This window comes from Arachis ipaensis, chromosome B10 (assembly GCF_000816755.2).
Source record: "Arachis ipaensis cultivar K30076 chromosome B10, Araip1.1, whole genome shotgun sequence".
Classification (NCBI taxonomy): domain Eukaryota; kingdom Viridiplantae; phylum Streptophyta; class Magnoliopsida; order Fabales; family Fabaceae; genus Arachis; species Arachis ipaensis.
In genome coordinates this window covers 50434480-50455086 of record NC_029794.2, presented here as the reverse complement: position 1 = coordinate 50455086, position 20607 = coordinate 50434480, and the positions used below count along the sequence as shown (strand labels likewise).

At 37.2% G+C, this 20607-nt stretch overlaps 1 protein-coding gene across 1 annotated transcript; it reads right to left on the bottom strand.

Annotated features, from left to right (window-relative positions):
• On the bottom strand, positions 13996–15776 carry LOC107620618 (cullin-4-like). Its single transcript, XM_016322751.2, is given in 4 exon segments — positions 13996–14160; positions 14666–15011; positions 15127–15242; positions 15767–15776. Coding segments are annotated over 4 exon segments (618 nt in total). The 3' UTR covers positions 13996–14014.

Below are 20607 nucleotides of genomic sequence, written 5' to 3'. Positions count from 1 at the left end.
AAATTATCACTAGCCCAACCCTTGCATCTAGCTTTTGAAGTATCAACCTTGATGAGCCTTGATTTGCAACTCCAACCACTAAACATCCTTCTCTTGCGCTTAATGCCACAAAGTCTCCTAAGTTGACCATCCGTTTCAAGAATTCTATATTCAAGTGGAACGGTAGGGCGAATAGATACAAGCCTTACCCACTCAAATGAAGGAGTAGATGGCAACCTAGGTGGAGAAGTCTCCAATGTTCTTGACAAAGCATACTCAACTCCCATCCACCCTTTCCGAAGGACTTCCGCTTCCACATCATTCTCAGACTCAATCAGAAAGGAGTCTTCATATTCAAGGAGTTCATTTGCGGATGTAGATTCATCACTAAGAAGACTTGATCCATGATCCTCATCACCAAGGGAACTTTCTTCTTGATCTATCCCATCCAAGTCTTCATAAGGAATATGCCATGGAGGTTGTGCACTGGCCTTCTTGACATCGATTTCAATCTTCTTCGAGGAATACTCTGCAACTCTGGCTTCCCATGGAGGTTCAGCGTCTCCTAAATCTTCAACCACTTCTTCCTCTTCAACTATTACGGCTTCCTCCACTTGTTCCAATACAAAATCACGTTCCTCTTTGTCCACCGGAGTTTCTAGTGTCTCCTTCATGCTATGATCTTTTAATGATTCTCCACATGTAGACATGGGAGTGCTTTGAGTATCGAAGCGCAGAGAGGCTAAATTACCTACTACCTCGGTCAAGGTAGCTATGAACTCTTATGTCGTCCTTTACATCTCTCTTTGCCCTTGAATAAGAACACTTAAAGTGTCACCCATGATATGAGGGTGGTTCATCATAATAAGGGTGTGGTGGTTCAACATTCTCCATCTGTTCTACTTGTTGCACAACACACTTCAATTCCTTGTTCTCAAGTTGAGATTCTTTAGCCATGAGAGCTTCAGGTACTGTTCGGCTTACCTCTCGGTCCAATTGATGAATGGTTGCATGAAACCGATCCAGTGTTTCCCTGAGACGATCCCTTGACTCTTGTTTCGCTTGGATAACATAATTAGGATCATATGGCTCTTAGATTGATGGATATGGATATGGTGTATATGGGGGTGGTGGTTCTTGGGAGTAATTATGTTGGAATTGGGGTGGTTCTATATATGGTTCATATGGCTTATAGGGTGATTGATATGGTGGATATGGGTTAGGATCATATGAGGGTGTTTGGTAGTAGGAGACTTGTGAGTATGGTGGTTCAAAGCTATGTTGAGGAGGGGGTTCATAGGTATTTTGTGGTGGGTGTTGATTATCACGAAGAGGTCCACCACAACCATTGTCTTGGTAAGCATCATAGAATGGTTGTTGATAGTGCCTTAGAGATGGTTGTTGCCAAGAGGATTGATCAAATCCTTGTGGCTCCTCCCATCTTTGATTGTCCCATCCTTGATCCAAGCTTTCATTGTAATCTCCTCTTCCTATAACATGATTGTAACTAAACTCATAGCCAAAGGAGTGAGAATTCATAGTAGTAAGAGAAATAAAAACTAATAAAAAAATTAATGAAAATAAACTCCTAAAACTAGAAACACTAACAAAGAAACGAAAAAGCAAAATTATTCACAATATTCACAATAACCAATAATAAGGCACACGTTTGCAATTCCCCGGCAATGGCGCCATTTTGACAAGCGGATTTTTGCTAGTAAAGAATTTCACAAATAAAACCTCGTTGAAAGTATAGTTTCTAAACCAACAATAATCCTTTCATACAAAAACTTGGTTGTCACAAGTAACAAACCCCTAAAAATTAATAACCGAAGTATTCAAACCTCGGGTCGTCTCTCAAGGAATTGCAGGGAGGTGTAGTTATTATTGGTTATGAGATAGTATATTTTTGGGATTTTGAATAAGGAACAAGAAAATTAAATTGCAAGAAATTAAATTAATAGCTGAGAAAGCTCTTGGCAAGGTATGAGAATTAGAAGTTCTATCCTAGTTCTCCTTATCAATTATGACATCAATAGTTCATTGCAACCACTTAGTTAACCTCTAACTATTAAGGTAACTCAAATGGATAAATCAATTTGAATCCTCAAGTCCTAGTCAACTACAAAGGAAAGAGTAGAGTTAGTGGAATTCAAGTCAATTAACAACTTTTAATTATCAATCAACAAAGGAGTTTGATAACTCAAGAGTCTTCAATCAATCAATTCAAGCTAAGAATGTAAAAATCTAAATTAAAATAATAAATATGAAATACCTCAAATTGCATTAAATAAAGAAATCAAATCTAACATGGAGTTCATAAACCAAATTGGGAAAATAAATAAACTAGAATGCTAGAATAAATAAAAGTAGAAAAAAACTAAATTAAAGGAACATTGAACTTGGAATTGAGAAGAAATAAACCTAAAACTAAGAGAAATCCTAAAACCTAGAGAGAGGAGAGAGCCTCCTGATGAGCGGATAATTTATACGCTTTTTAGTATTGTTTTTAGGTAGTTTTTAGTATGATTTAGTTAGTTTTTAGTATATAATTATTAGTTTTTAAATAAAAATCACATTTCTGGACTTTACTATGAGTTTGTGTATTTTTCTGTGATTTCAGGTATTTTCTGGCTGAAATTGAGGGACCTGAGCAAAAATCTGATTCAGAGGCTGAAAAAGGACTACAGATGCTGTTGGATTCTGACGTCCCTGCACTCGAAGTGGATTTTCTGGAGCTCTAGAAGCCCAATTGGCGCGCTCTCAATTGCGTTGGAAAGTAGACATCTTGGTCTTTCCAGAAATATATAATAGTCTATACTTTGCCCAAGATTTGATGGCCCAAACTGGCGTTCAAAGTTAGACCAACGAATTTTGGCGTAAAACGCCCAAACTGGCACCAGAATTGGAGTTAAACGCCCAAATTGGCACCAAAGCTGGCGTTTAACTCCAGGAACAGCCTATACATGAAAAAGTTTCAATGCTCAGCCCAAGCACATACCAAGTGGGCCCCAGAAGTGGATTTCTGCATCATTTATTTATTTCTGTAAACCCTAGGCCACTAGTTCATTATAAATAGGACCTTTTACTCTTGTATTTTCATCTTTGATCACCAAATGTAAGTTTTATCATCTTTTACACATTTGGGGGCTGGCCATTTGGCCATGCCTAGACCTTGTTCTAATGTATTTTCAACGGTGGAGTTTCTACACCCCATAGATTAAGGTGTGGAGCTCTGCTGTTCTTCATGAATTAATGCGATTACTAATGTTTTTCTCTTCAGTTTACGCCTACTTCTTCTCTAAGATATTCACTTGCACTTCAACCTGATGAATGTGATGATCCGTGACACTCATTATTATTCTCACCTATGAACGCGTACCTGACAAATACTTCCGTTCTATCTGCAATAGCTTGAGTGTGTATCTTTTAGCCTCCTGGTTCACGACGCATGATTGCCTCTCCTGACAACAGAGCCTTCCATTCCGTGAGATCAGAGTCTTCGTGGTATAGGCTAGAATCAATTGGCAGCATTCTTGAGATCCGGAAAGTCTAAACCTTGTCTGTGGTATTCCGAGTAGGATCTGGGATGGGATGACTGTGACGAGCTTCAAACTCGCGAGTGTTGGGCGTAGTGACAGACGCAAAAGGATCAATGGATCCTATTCCAACATGAGTGAGAACCGACAGATGATTAGCCCTACATAACCCGTAGCCGGACCATTTTAACTAAGAGGACGGATGGTAGCCATTGACAACGGTGATCCCCCAACATACAGCTTGCCATGGAAGGAGGTAACGCATGGTTGGAAGAGGGAAGTAGGAAAGCAGAAGTTCAGAAGCAACAAAGCATCTCCAGACGCTTATCTGAAATTCCCACCAATGAATTACATAAGTATTTCTATTGTATTTTCTGTTTTATTTATATTTTAATTATCAAAACCTCATAACCATTTGAATTCGCCTGACTAAGATTTACAAGGATGACCATAGCTTGCTTCAAGCCGACAATCTCCATGGGATCGACCCTTACTCACATAAGGTATTACTTGGACAACCCAGTGCACTTGCTGGTTAGTTGTGCGGAATTGCAAAAGTGTTGATTGTGATTTCGTGCACCAAGTTTTTGGCGCCGTTGCCGGGGATTGTTCGAGTTTGGACAACTGAAGGTTCATCTTGTTGCTCAGATTAGGTAATTTTATTTTTATTTTAAGCTTTTTGTTTTTATTCTTCTTATTTTCGAAAAAAAAATTTCAAAAAAATAAATTAATCTATGTCTTCAAAATTTTTAAGAATGAATTCTAGAGTTTTAGATGATGCTTTTATCATCACAGGAGCTAATTGATTCCCATCAATTTGGCTGTTGTATGTAATGTCTTGCTGAAGCTTGGCTAGCCATGTCTAATCTTTTTAGACTGAAGCTTTAGACTAACATTGGATGATTCCTGGAATTCATATAAAAAAATTTTGAATTTCTTCATTTTCTTTTTCAAAATAATTTTCGAAAAACCCAAAAAAAATTTTAATAAAATCATAAAAACCAAAAAATTTTATGTTTCTTGTTTGAGTCTAGTGTCAAATTTTAAGTTTGGTGTCAATTGCATATTTTGATTTTTTCTTTAAATTTTTGAAAATCAATGCATTTGAGTTTTATTCTTCATTGATGTTCAAGTTGTTCTTGATTATTTTATTGGGTCTGATCTTTAAATTCTCTTATTTTGTGTCTTTTGTTGTTTCTCATGTGCATTCTCAATTTGTTAGTGTCTCTAAGATGAAAATTTCTAAGTTTGGCATCTTGCATGCATTGGTTATTTGATCCTATTTTTTCATGATTTAGTTTCATTTTGTTGTTGTTCTCTCTCATCATTAAAAATTCAAAAATTTTCAAAATTATGTCTTTTCAAGTCAATAATACAGAGAATTGAAGATTCAGAACATACAGCAGAGGAATTACAGAGAAAAAGCTGGGCGTTCAGAACGCCCAGAGAGGAAGGAAAACTAGCGTTTAACCCTGGCTGGGCGTTAAACACCCAAAAGGGTAGCATTTTGGGCGTTAAACGCCAGATTGGATACCATTCTGGGCGTTTAACGCTAGGACAACACAAAGGCGGTAAGTTAGTTTTTAATTCAAATATTTTTCAAATCTTCATAATTTTTCAAAATTAATGCTAATATTTAATGTGATTGATTCAAAAATCTCAAGTTGTTACTTGCTTATTAAGAAAGGTTCAATCTTTAAATTTTAAAATAATATCTTTTAGTTTCTTGTTAGTCAAGTAATCAACTTTAATTTTCAAAATCAAATCTTTTTTTATTTCCATTTTAAATCTTTTTCAAAATGATTTTCAATCATATCTTTTTCAAAATTTAATTTCAAAATCTTTTTCTAACTTCTTATCTTTTTAAAATTGATTTTCAAATCTTTTTCAATTAATTACTTGACTTTTTGTTTGATTTTAAAAGTTTTCTATTTCAATCATATCTTCTTCAAAATCACCCAACCACTTTCTCACTTTTAATTTTCGAAAAATCATCAACCAATTTTTCAAAATTCTTTTTTTAATTATTTTAAAATTTTTAGTTTTATTTAAAAATTTGTTTTCGAAAATTTTCCCCCTCCTCACCTTCTTCTATTTAAGGACTAACATTCCTCCTCAATTAGCAATTCGGACTCTCTCTCCTTCTTCATATGTTTGAATTCTTATCTACATACCTCATCCCTCTGTTCCTGTTTTCCTCTGACACCTCAAGGAATCTCTATACTGTGACATAGAGGATTCCATACTTTCTTGTTCTATTCTCTTTCTTATGAGCAGGAACAAGGACAAAGGCATTCTTGTTGAAGCTGATCCTGAACCTGAAAGGACCTTGAAGAGGAAGCTAAGAGAAGCTAAAGCACAACTCTCTGGAGAGGACCTGACAGAAATTTTTGAAAAAGAAGAAGACATGGCAGCCGAAAATAACAACAATGCCAACAATACAAGGAAGATGCTTGGTGACTTCATTGCACCCTCTTCTGACTTCTGTGGAAGGAGCATCTCAATTCCTGCAATTGGAGCAAACAACTTTGAGCTAAAGCCTCAATTAGTTTCTCTAATGCAGTAGAATTACAAGTATCATGGACTTCAATTGGAAGATCCTCATCAGTTTTTACCTGAATTCTTGCAAATCTGTGACACTGTTAAGACCCATGGGGTTGACCCTGAGGTCTACAGACTTATGCTTTTCCCCTTTGCTGTAAGAGACAGAGCTAGGACATGGTTGGATTCACAACCTAAAGAAAGCCTGAACTCTTGGAAAAAGCTGGTCAATGCCTTCTTGGCAAAGTTCTTTCCACCTCAAAAATTGAATAAGCTTAGAATGGAAGTCCAGACCTTCAGACAGAAGGAAGGCGAATCCCTCTATGAAGCTTGGGAAAGATACAAGCAATTGATCAGAAGGTGTCCTTCTGGCATGCTTTCAGAATTGAGCATCATATGCATATTCTATGATGGTCTATCTGAACTGTCCAAGATGTCATTGGACAACTCTGCTAGTGGATCTCTTCATCTGAAGAAGACGCCTGAAGAAGCCCAGGAACTCATTGAAATAGTTGCAAATAACCAGTTCATGTACACTTCTGAAAGGAATCCTGTGAATAATGGGACAACTCAGAAGAAAGGAGTTCTTGAGATTGATACTCTGAATACCATATTGGCTCAGAAAAAAATATTAACTTAGCAAGTCAATATGATTTCTCAGAGTCTGATTGGAATGCAAGCTGCATCCAGCAGTAATAAAGAAGCATCTTTTGAAGAAGAAGCTTATGATCCTGAGAACCCTGCAATGGAAGAGGTGAATTACATGGGAGAACTCTATGGAAACACCTATAATCCTTCATGGAGAAATCATCCAAATCTCTTATGGAAGGACCAACAGAAGCCTCAACAAGGCTTCAACAACAATAATGGTGGAAGAAATAGGTTTAGCAATAGCAAACCTTTTCCATCATCTTCTCAGCAACAAATAGAGAACTCTGAGCAGAGTCATTTTGGCCTAGCTACCATAGTCTCTGATCTATCTAAGACCACACTAAGTTTCATGAATGAAACAAGATCCTCTATTAGAAATTTGGAGGCACAAGTGGGTCAGCTGAGTAAGAGAATTACTGAAACTCCTCCTAGCACTCTCCCAAGCAATACAGAAGAAAATCCCAAGAGACAGTGCAGGGCCATAACCATGACCAACATGGCCGAACCTGGAGAAAGTAAGGAGGGCGTGATTCCCAGTGAGAAAAACCACACGGGATGTCCTCTGAACGAAAAGAAGTTCCCTTTTGAGGAACCAAGGGAATTTGAGGCTCATACAGAGACTATAGAGGTTCCATTGAACCTACTTCTGCCATTCATGAGCTTTGATGAGTATTCTTCCTCTGAAGAGGATAAAGATATTACTGAAGAGCAAGTTGCTAAGTACCTTGGAGCAATCATGAAGCTGAATGCCAAGTTATTTGGTAATGAGACTTGGGAGGATGAACCCTCCTTGCTCACCAATGAACTGAATGACTAGATTAGGCAAACATTACCCCAGAAGAAACCGGATCCTGGAAAATTCTTAATACCCTGTACCATAGGCACCATGACCTTTGAGAAGGCTTTGTGTGACCTAGGGTCAAGTATAAACCTCATGCCCCTCTCTGTAATGGAGAAACTAGGGATCCTTGAGGTGCAAGCTGCAAGAATCTCACTAGAGATGGCAGACAATTCAAGGAAACAGGCTTATGGACTTGTAGAGGATGTCTTGGTAAAGGTTGAAGTTCTTTACATCCCTGCTGACTTCATAATCCTAGACACTGGGAAGAATAAGGATGAATCTATCATCCTTGGCAGACCCTTCCTAGCCACAGCAAAAGCTGTGATTGATGTTGACAGAGGAGAGTTGGTCCTTCAAGTAAATGAGGACTACCTTATGTGTAAAGCTAAAGAATCTCCTTCTGTACACATGGAGAAGAAGCACGACAAGCTTCTCTCAATGCAGAGTCAAATAGAGCCCCCACATTCAAACTCTAAGTTTGGTGTTGGGAGGCCATCATCATGCTCTGAGTATCTGTGAGGCTCCATGAGAGCCCACTGTCAAGCTATTGACATTAAAGAAGCACTTATTGGGAGGCAACCCAATTTTTTTACTTATCTATGTTAAATTTCTATTGTTATTTCATGTTTTTTTTAGGATGATGATCATGTGGAGTCACAAAAACAAAAGTTAAAATCAAAAATAGCATTGAAAATAGCCACCCTGGAGGATGAGCTTACTGGCATTTAAACGCCAGTAAGAGTAGCAGAATAGGCGTTAAACGCCCAGTCTGGCACCATTCTGGGCGTTTAACACCAGAAAAGGGCACCAAGTTGGCGTTTAATGCCAGCAAAGGAAGAAAAGTTGGCATTTAACGCCAGAAAGGAAAGAGAAGCTGGCGTTAAACGCCAGAAATGGGTAGCAAGCTGGCGTTTAACACCAGGATTGGCACCTCAAGGGGCGTTTACATGCCAAAATAGTGCAGGGATGAGAAGTTCTTGACACCTCAGGATCTGTGGATCCCACAGGATCTCCACCTACCTCAACTATCTCTCTCTTCTTCACATCTTCCCATAACACCCTTACTCAAATACCCCTCACCAATCACCTCCACCACTCTTCCCCATAACACCCATCTCACAATTCATATTCAAATCCTTTCCCTCCCAAACCCAACCCTAATACACGAACCCTACCCCTCTCTCCACTCCTCTATAAACCCCTAATCCCTCATTCCTTTTCACACATCATAAACACTTCTTTCTCCCCCCTTGGCCGAACCACTCCCACCTCTCCATCTCCTCTATTTTCTTCTTCTTCTACTCCCTTCTTTCTTCTTTTGCTCGAGGACGAACAAACCTTCTAAGTTTGGTGTGGTAAAAGTGTTGCTTTTTGTTTTTCCATAACTATTTATGGCACCTAAGGCCAGAGAAACCTCTAGAAAGAGGAAAGGAAAGGCAAAAGCTTCCACCTCTGAGTCATGGGAGATGGAGAGATTCATCTCAAAAGTCCATCAAGACCACTTCTATGAAGTTGTGGCGAAGAAGAAGGTGATCCCCGAGGTCCCTTTCATGCTCAAAAGGAATGAGTATCCGGAGATCCGACATGAGATTCAAAAAAGAGGTTGGGAAGTTCTCACCAACCCCATTCAACAAGTCGGAATCTTAATGGTTCAAGAGTTCTATGCTAATGCATGGGTCACCAAAAACTATGATCAAAGTGTGAACCCGAACCCAAAGAATTGGCTTACAATAGTTCGGGGGAAATACTTATATTTTAGTCCGGAAAATGTAAGGTTGGCATTCAACTTGCCAATAATACAAGGAGCTCAGTGGAAAAGAGACTCAAGAGGCAAACTGGTTCAACTAAGAAGGCTTGACCTCAAACCCGTGGCTAGGGGATGGTTGGAGTTCATCCAACGCTCTATCATTCCTACTAGCAACCGGTCTGAAGTTATAATAGACCGGGCTATCATGATCCATAGTATCATGAATGGAGAGGAAGTAGAAGTTCATGAGGTCATATCTCTAGAACTCTACAAAGTGGCTGACAAAACCTCCACTTTGGCAAGGTTAGCCTTCCCTCATCTCATTTGTCACCTCTACAATTCAGCTGGAATTGTCATAGAGGAAGACACCCTCATTGAAGAGGACAAGCCCATCACTAAGAAAAGGATGGAGCAGACAAGAGAGCTCACTTATGGACCTCAACAAGAGCATGAGGAAGTCCCTCATCAAGAAATCCCTAAGATGCCTCAAGGGATGCATTTTCCTCCACACAACTATTGGGAGCAAATCAACACCTCCTTAGGAGATTTGAGTTCGAATATGGAGCAACTAAAAATGGAGCACCAAGAGCACTCCATTACTCTCCATGAAATTAGAGAGGATGAAATAGCCATGAGGGAGGAGCAACAAAGGCAAGGAAGAGACATTGAGGAGCTCAAGCACTCCATAAGATCTTCAAGAGGAAGAACTAGCTGCCATCACTAAGGTGGACCCATTCTTTAATTTTCTTGCTCTTTATTTTCTGTTTTTCGTTTTTATATTTTATTTATGTTTGTGTCTTTATTACATGATCATTAGTGTCTAGTGTCTATGTCTTAAAGCTATGAATGTCCTATGAATCCATCACTTTTCTTAAATGAAAAATGTTTTTAATTACAAAAGAACAAGAAGTACATCGTTTCGAATTCTATCTTGAAATTAATTTAATTATTTTGATGTGGTGGCAATACCTTTTGTTTTCTGAATGAATGCTTGAACAGTGCATATTTGTGAATTTGTTGTTTATGAATGTTAAAACTGTTGGCTCTTGAAAGAATAATGAAAAAGGAGAAATGTTATTGATAATCTGAAAAATCATAAAATTGATTCTTGAAGCAAGAAAAAGAAGTGAATAGAAAAGATTTTATGCGAAAAAAAAAGAAAAAAAAGAAAAAGAAAGCAGAAAAAGTCAATAGCCCTTTAAACCAAAAGGCAAGGGAAAAACAAAAAGGATCCAAGGCTTTGAGCATTAATGGATAGGAAGGCCCAAAGGAATAAAATCCCGGCCTAAGCGGCTAAACCAAGCTGTCCCTAACCATGTGCTTGTGGCGTGAAGGTGTCAAGTGAGAAGCTTGAGACTGAGCGGTTAAAGTCGTGGTCCAAAGCAAAAAGAGTGTTCTTAAGAGCTTTGGACACCTCTAACTGGGGACTCTAGCAAAGCTGAGTCACAATCTGAAAAGGTTCACCCAGTTATGTGTTTGTGGCATTTATGTATCCGGTGGTAATACTGGAAAACAAAATGCTTAGGGTCACGGCCAAGACTCATAAAATAACTGTGTTCAAGAATTAACATACTGAACTAAGAGAATCAATAACACTATCTAAATTCTGAGTTCCTATAGATGCCAATCATTCTGAACTTAAAAAGATAAAGTGAGATGCCAAAACTGTTCAGAAGCAAAAAGGCTATAAGTCCCGCTCATCTAATTGAGGCTAATCTTCATGGATAAGTTTGAAATTTATTATATATTCTCTTCTTTTTATCCTATTTTGTTTTTAGTTGCTTGGGGACAAGCAACAATTAAAGTTTGGTGTTGTGATAAGCGGATAATTTATACGCTTTTTAGCATTGTTTTTAGGTAGTTTTTAGTATGACTTAGTTAGTTTTTAGTATATAATTATTAGTTTTTAAATAAAAATCACATTTCTGGACTTTACTATGAGTTTGTGTCTTTTTCTATGATTTCAGGTATTTTCTGCCTGAAATTGAGGGACCTAAGCAAAAATCTGATTCAGAGGCTGAAAAAGGACTGCAGATGCTGTTGGATTCTGATCTCCCTGCACTCGAAGTAGATTTTCTGGAGCTACAGATGCCTAATCGGTAAGCTCTCAATTGCGTTGGAAAGTAGACATCCTGGGCTTTCCAGAAATATATAATAGTCCATACTTTGCCTGAGATTTGATGGCCCAAATTAGCATTCAAAGTTAGCTCAAGGAATTCTGGCGTAAAACATCCAAATTGGCACCAGAATTGGAGTTAAACGCCCAAACTGGCACCAAAGCTGGCGTTTAACTCCAGGAACAGCCTATGCATGAAAAAGTTTCAATGCTCAGCCCAAGCACACACCATGTGGGCTCCAGAATTGGATTTCTGCATCATTTACTTATTTCTGTAAACCCTAGGCCACTAGTTCATTATAAATAGGACCTTTTACTATTGTATTTTCATCTTTGATCACCAAATGTAACTTTTATCATCTTTTACACGTTTGGGGGCTGGCCATTTGGCCATGCCTAGACCTTGTTCTTATGTATTTTCAACGGTGGAGTTTCTACACCCCATAGATTAAGGTGTGGAGCTCTGCTGTTCTTCATGAATTAATGCAATTACTACTGTTTTTCTCTTCAATTCACGCCTACTTCTTCTCTAAGATATTCACTCGCACTTCAACCTGATGAATGTGATGATCCGTGACACTAATCATTATTCTCACCTATGAACGCGTGCCTGACAAACACTTCCGTTCTATCTGCAATAGCTTGAGTGTGTATCTCTTAGCCTCCTGGTTCACGACGCATGATTGCCTCTCCTGACAACAGAGCCTTCCATTCCGTGAGATCAGAGTCTTCGTGGTATAGGCTAGAATCAATTGGCAGTATTCTTGAGATCCGGAAATTCTAAACCTTGTCTTTGGTATTTCGAATAGGATCTGGGATAGCATGACTGTGACGAGCTTCAAACTCGCGAGTGTTGGGTGTAGTGACAGACGCAAAAGGATCAATAGATCCTATTCCAACATGAGTGAGAACCGACAGATGATTAGCCCTACAAAACCCGTAGCCGGACCATTTTCACTGAGAGGACAGACGGTAGCCATTGACAACGGTGATCCCCCAACATACAGCTTGCCATGGAAGGAGGTAACGCATGGTTGGAAGAAGGCAGTAGGAAAGCAGAAGTTCAGAAGCCACAAAGCATCTCCAGACGCTTATTTGAAATTCCCACTAATGAATTACATAAGTATTTCTATTTTATTTTATGTTTTATTTATATTTTAAATATCAAAACCTCATAACCATTTGAATTCGCCTGACTGAGATTTACAAGGATGACCATAGCTTGCTTCAATCCGACAATCTCTGCGGGATCGACCCTTACTCACGTAAGGTATTACTTGGACGACCCAGTGCAATTGCTGGTGAGTTGTGCGAAATTGCAAAAGTGTTGATTATGATTTTGTGCACCACCACCCTCTCTAGAAACTACATCTAAAACCTAAATTGTGTGAATTGATTCATGAATGAATGCATTCCTCCACTCTGTAGCCTCTAATCTGTGTTTTCTACGCCAAAAACTGGGTCAAAAACAGCCCAGAAATCGCTGGGGGCGAATTCTGATACGCTGAATTTTCGCAGATGCACATGTGCGCGCCCCTAAACGCCAAAGCAACTATGATAAATTATATATCATTTTGATGCCCCAGATGTTAGCTTTCAAACGCAACTGGAACCGCCTCATTTGAACCTCTGTAGCTCAAGTTATGGTCAGTTAAGTACGAAGAGTTCAAGCTGGACAGCTTAGCAATTCCTTCAATTTCTTGTATTCCTTCCACTTTTGCATGCTTCCTTTCCATCCTCTAAGCTATTCCTTCCCTATAAACTCTGAAATCACTTAATACACATATCAAGGCATTGAATGGTAATAAGAGAGGATTAAAGTTAGAAAATTTAGGGCCAAAGAAGCATGTTTTCAATCATAGCACAGAATTTAGGAAGGAAAATGTTAAACATGCAAATTATATGAATAAGTGTGAGTTTAGTGGACAAAATCCACTCAATTAAGTACAAAATATATCACGAAATAGTGGTGCATCAAACAACAAACCATAGCAAGAACAAAAAAAATCAAGAACAGAGAAAATCAAGAACAGAACAAAATCAATTGTGTTGAATTAATTAATTAATTGATCGATTAATCAATAAAGACCCAATAATCAAGCTAAAGTCAAAATCAAATGAAATCACTCTCCCCTAATAATAATCAAGCTTAAGTAAGGTGAAAATAGAAGGGGGGAGGGAGTTGAACACCCAGAAAAATCATGAAGCTAGTAGCAGTCACAACCTTATCAAGAATGGCAGGTATATGGCGTTCAAGAAGTTGCTTTTTTGCTGTGGCTATCAGCGGCTTCCTAGTACTCGCATCCAAGTAGATCAGGCATCTATCATGTTCCTCTTGCATTTTTGTCTACAAAAATGAGTACAAAAATATCCATTTAGTACATAAACAATGTGATATGCAGGCAGGGTTCAACTATGCAAAGATAACTATTATGCATGATTAGATAAAATACATACATGGCATGGCAAGATCCAATAGTTAAAGAACTACTTAAAGGAGCACATACAAATACCAACAATTCAAGCTTACAAGATAATAGAAGGGGATAAAGAAAAGGAACCACCTCCATATGCTTCAAATAATCTGGAACATCTGATTGCTACATGTATTTCATACCTTGAGCAGCATAAAATTCAGATGTGCATTCAAGAAATGGCTTCTCGAAGCTTTCTGCATATATTCCTAGTGCTGTGAACATCTTCAAAAGATGGTTTAGAAGCGTTCTATCCACTGCTTCACCTAATCCGAAATACCAGACGAACAACAGAAAAATGAAAGCTCCATCACAAAAGGACATTTATGCTCCCGTTCCCCCCCCCCAAAACATGATAATTTAGCTAATCTTTTTTTATGGTAAGAGAGAGAAATTAATTCACATAACCATAAATAATGCTCATATATAATAAAGATGTATTCTACTGGACCAAATTCATTAAAAATAAATTAACAAACTACTCAAGCCAAAACTATTCACAAAATTATCCTTTGTATGTCAACCAGTTACAATGGTTACTGATATATTTTGAAACAGGAAATTAGAAATATTACAAGTATTTTGACAGCACATGCTCCCTCATGGTCTCATCAGTGTCATATCAACTTAGCCCATGCAAGGTAATGGCAAGAAGAAACATAAAATCTATGATGACAGCAAATAGAAAAACCAAGGAAATATACTCCCTGCCACCGTCATATATTAAGAGGTCTGACATTCATTTATAAGATTATGATTGTAACATAAGGATTTACCTTTCACTTTCAATCATTCTTAGAAGACCGATAATAGTTTTGTGTTAAACTTCAGGAGACAATGAAAGATGTTAGTGGAAAAGTTGTAAGCCCATGTCCCATAAGGACCGTACATTTGCTGTTTGCTTCACATATGTCCTATCCAGATACAAGGCTATACCCCGAATCATCAACATTTGGTCACAAAGATCCTGCCAACATCTCTCAACTAGAGATAAGAAAACAACCAAATCTGGGCTTTGTCCAACCAAAGACTGCAAAGCTATAGATACATGTGCTTCACATTCCATTTCAATTTGCTGATAAAGATTTTCAGCCATTTTATATATGAAAAGATCACTGACAGCCTACAGAAGAGTTCACCATAAAATACTAATGAGCTATTTCACCATAAAATTCACAGGACAAACCCAAGCTAACCCAACTGTGAATAATAAATAATAACAGAATATCTAGGAATACCTGATAAAGCTTTTCCAAATCACAAGAGTCGGGTTGCTTCAAGAATATAGCATAAATAGCAGACTTCAATTTTGCCCATGTAACCTCCTCAAAATTTGTGTGCAATGTTCGCTTAACTTTGAAAGGAAAACAGGGACGTATGAATAATAAATTTAGAAGTTGTCCCTTTGTAAAACTAAATATTCAAACTTATTTACAATACTACTGTGCCAATTTGTTTTCCAAAGAAAAACAAGAAACTACAAATATGTTCCGCTTCCACATAAAGAAAACAAGCTTACAGTACCACCATGTGTTACATATACATTCACTATAATTATAACCAAGGTTGTGAGAACCGGACCGGTTAATAAACCGATAAGATAACTGGTTCACTGGTTTAATGGTTCGACCGGAGTTCAACCAAAGTTCAACCGGGTTAAATAAATTTTAAACAAAATTATTAAAAATTAAATATATAATTTCAAATATTTAAATTCAATAATTTCTAACCTAATAAAATTTAAAATTTTACCTTTTTAACTAAACAAAACTCTAATCATAAAAAATCATAATCATCATTGTTAGTTTCAAGATTTCCATCATAGATAGGATTTTCAAAGCACAGCCACAGAAAAAATTCCATTCGTGCACTGCATACTTGACGACATCTCATATCATAATAATCTTGCTTTCTTATTTACCACTACTACATGATTTATATTTCTAGGACATGAACATCATAGATATTAGGTAATCACAATTCACAACAAAACGAAAACACAGGCTTGAAAACTAAAACGGGGGGATTAAGAAAAATTATCTTGTTTAACCAGTGATTTAAATGGGCTTAACATCAGGTTTCTTAACTTCAGCCCTGGGAACAGTGACAGTAAGAACATCATTCTCTATGGATGTCTTCACCTGATCCATCTTGGCGTTCTCACAGAACCCGAACCTCCGCATGAACTTGCCATTCACTCACAATATCAGCCATACCCAAATCAGAAAACTAGAAAACCAGCAACAGTATTATTCCAAAAAATTAGCAACAACATTTCAAAAAATCAACAACTCAGGATAATAAAAAATGATCAAAATCAGTAATGCAGTACTATTAACTCAGAAAATCAAGATCACTAAAATAGTAAAACCAGCAACCCAATCAACACCTATTAACAAAAGTACAAAAAGCAAGTAAAAATAATTCAAGCAGCATTATTTACCGGAGAAGGGTCGTTAGCTCGACGGTAACACAGAGAGATCGAGAGCTCAACGGCGACACACAGAGATTGATTGTCAACGGCGACACAGAGAGAGGGCTCGACGGCGACAGAGAGGGCTCGACTGCGATAGAGAGAGACGACGGCGAGGGGAGAAACGACGACGACAGACGACGAGTATCTTTACCTTCTACAGGCGATGATTCCTGATGCCACCACGGTTAGTTCCACCCGGCGGCGGCGATGAGACCTAGCGACGCAAGGAGATGGGATTCCTGCTGCTGTTTGTTGGGAGAGAGAAAGAAAAAGGGGCTAGGGTTCCGTGGAGTGTAGAGAGAGAAGGGGGGGTTGGGTTCTGGGTGAGTGAAAAGAGAGAAACTGGGGGAGGGTTTATATATTTTTTATTTTTCTCATTTTTTTTAAAATTAAAAACCGGAAAAAACCGTTCGGTTCAAAATAGTTCACCGATTAACCGTCGGTTCGACCGATTTTTTACCAATTTTTAGCCAGACATTTTTGTACTTTAACCAAACCGATTAGATGACCGGTTTCTGATTAATTCGGTTGAACTGGCCGGTCTGGTTTAATTTTTAGAACAATGATTATAACATAACCATAAGAAAATACAAAGAAGTTTAGATGTAAAAGACCAGAAGTTATTGATAGATATCTCTAAATTAATTCCCTAGATATCGTATCTTACATTATATAAAGTGAATTTCAATTTTGATGCATTGAGTCTTGCATTTGCATGACCATTCAAGTGAAAAATGCAAGACCGAACCACATTTTCTAATCTGGCAGGATACGATCGAAAGGCAGTTAGTGCATTAAATTTAAATTCTTTCTCTTGGTAGCTGTACTACTTAGGGTCCAAAGTTAACCACAAGCGGGGAACGATAACTAATCGGCAAAAGTGAGTGTTTGGGTCTTACATTAGGAGGTTCTATGTTATGACTGACTCAGTAATTAACTTGTGTGGGTCTATAGACGTAAGAATGACGTAAATAAGTACACCTATTGAGCCCATCTTATTGTTTGCCAAAGAAATTGAGGTTAGGAGAATCATCATGTATGCTAGTACAAAATAAATAAAAAGGATGCAATCTTCATGAAACCATACAATATAGAAGATCCTTCAATAGATGACAACCAAACAGTGAATTACCACGCAATGTAGTGTCCACTATTATCAGAGAGTTGTTGCGGCATGTGTGGAGTCGTGGAGGACGACAACGTGCTGCTGGCCTGTTGCTGTGTGGAGCTTTGCCAGGAAGGACGACGAGGACAGAGATGCGCTATGAGGAAGGGAGAGGAAGAGAAAATGGTCGCGGGACGCAAGCCAGGGTTGGTGCTGTCCGGCAGCGCCGATGGCGGAGCAGCGGGAGCACGATAGGGGACGCTGAGCCTCTGATTGTGGGTGTAGGAGACTGATTTTCGGCGCACGAATCATTGAAGAGACAATGTTAAGGAGGGTTATGTTAGGTCATTTGGGGTTGTTTCAAGCATTTGTCTTTCTCTTTCTATGGCGGTGGCTCCAATGATAAAAGGAAGTTATTATGAGATAATGGGATTTTCAATTTTTAATTTAAAGTACTGTAAAGAGCGCTTATACATAATTTTTTATTTGAAGTAATGGAAAGGACGCTCATTTGTGCGTTTTTAATTTTGAAATTAAATGTTTTTAAATTAATATAATTTATTTTGTTTTTTTGAGTTATTAATTTTTTTCTTTTGTTTTTAAATTTTTATTTTGATTTATTACAAAAAGATAAATTTTTAAAAAAAATTTGTAAGATAGATAAATTTTTTTTAATAAACATGAAAAATCTTAATTCACTATTTTTTATGGTTAATCGAACTAAGTCTATAACTATCAAAACCGAACAAACAATCAATCTAGTCAAATTACTGGACATTTGGTCAGTGGTTCAACCGGTGGGTTATTGGTCGAACCGTTTAATCCGATAATAATTTAATAAATATATAAAATTATAATAAAATCAAATTTTAAATATTAAAAATAAAAATTAAATGATAATAACATTTTATATTATTTAAATTTAATTTAATTAAATTATATGTAAATTATGATATAATTCATACTTTTAGATAATGGATAAAATAATGAGTAAATATAATAAAAAATCTACTAGTGGCACATATAAAATAATATGGTATATATATAATTATAAGCATCACATCTATTGAAGATTCACTTGTCACATTGAGATGGAGGCTAACCTTAGAGAGCAACTTTTTAAAGGGGATTCAAATAGATGCTTCTATAGCGATCCACACCCTGCTAGTCTACATGTGGAGCGCGTGGGTCAAGGAGAAAGTGTGGGACAACAGCCTAAATCGAGTTCGGTTTGTGATAAAACCGTTCGGTTTTTAACTATTTGACCGCCGTTGACTGAGTTAATTGCAAGTCTGGTCTTAATAATGAACCAAATTGGATAAGACAACGGTTCACTGGTTTTTCAGTCGAACCGGCCAGTCCGATCCCATTCTGATAACTACGGCTAAGTTGTTTAGACTTGCATTTTTACGAGTTTGATTTTAGAGTCAAATATTCATCTATTTAAGTCAAATATCCATCTTTTACTCACTCTCAGGTTTAAGGATCGAACGTTAGAGACGCCACTTTTTGAAGGGGATTCAAATAGATGCTCCTACAGTGATCCACACCCTGCTGGTCTACATGTGGAGCGCGCGGGTCAAGGAGGAAGTGCGGGTCAACCGACTAAACCGACTCCGATTTGCGACAAAATCACCCAGTTTTCAAGGGTTTGACCGTCGTTGACCGAGTTAATTGCAAGTCCGATCTTAATAATGAACCAAACCGGATAGGACATCAGTTCACTGGTTTTTTGGTTGAACCGGCCGACCTGTTCGGTTCTGATAAATATGGATAAGTCGTTTAGACTTGTATTTTTACGAGTTTGATTTTAAAGTCAAATATCCATCTATTTAAGTCAAGTAAACGAGCTAGTCCAACAGATTTGGCTCATTTTGACGATCCTAATTAATTCAAGAGCTAGCTCAAATTAATCTTTATTGAATGAATTCTAAAATGATTCTAATTAATAATAATCATATACAAATAAATCCTTATATATAACAATTTAATTATCTTATCTATTATATATTTTTCTAGTATATTTTGTGATTGAAAATATCAACAATTTGCTCCTATTTTTTAAAAATATTGAATTTTTAAACTTATCTTTAAAATATATTAATTTAAAACTTCGATTCAAATTAACAGCACACTTTCCATTTAAAATAATGACTAATTTGTGATCTAATAAGGAAAAAAATCTTTTTTAAGAAAAACCTTTTGATTTTAGTTGTTTGTAATATTTTTTAGAATTGACATCTTGTTAGAATATTGTAAATTATTAGTTATTAAAAATTAGCTAGCTAATTATTAGTCACAACTTTGGGACTTTAATTATTATCTCATTTAAAATAACTTTAGATTAGTGACAAAATTATGACAAATTACATTAGCATGGTTGGCAATTCCATGAATTTTCCATGGATTTATATAAAGGTTAGCGATTAATATTAACATGAAATAAGGACAGAATAAGGACTAACATTTTTTCTCACAAATTAGTAGCAATATAAAATAAGCGAGGAAAGTCTAACAGTTGTTAATCAGTTGTTAATTCCTCACTAAATAAGCTTTTGATTAGTGACCTAATTGCGACCAGTTACTTCTAAAATTTTCTCGGTTAGCTTTGGAGTTGTTAAAACTATGCGACGAATTTCTAACGAGATTAGCGAGTAATTTGCTACCAAATAGGTAGGATATAGCTTTTGCTTTGTGATAAGATTGCAGTTGCCAAATCGCTCGCTAAATTAAAATTGCGACAACTTAGCGACAAATGTATTTCGCCCGCTAATCAGCGACTTGAAATCAGCGAACGAAGGGTGTCAGTTGTTAAACGATCGCAAATTTCTCGCTATTAGGTACTAGGCACTCAATATCCGTATTTTCACTTTAGCGACTAATTAGCAAGGAACACCTCCCTAGCTGAATGATTTATCCGTTGCGACGAGTTAGCGATGAGTGTTTTCTGTCGCTTCCCTAATTTTGAATTTTTACAATATTATGTAAGAAATTAGCGAGAAACTAGTTGCTCGCTAAAAATAAAAAGTTTAGTGACAAATTAGCTAGGAATTTTTCCATCACAAAATGCATTTCAAGTCTTTGTGATGGATTAGCTAGTAACATTGTTCCTCACTAATTAGCCTTTTTGCACAAAGT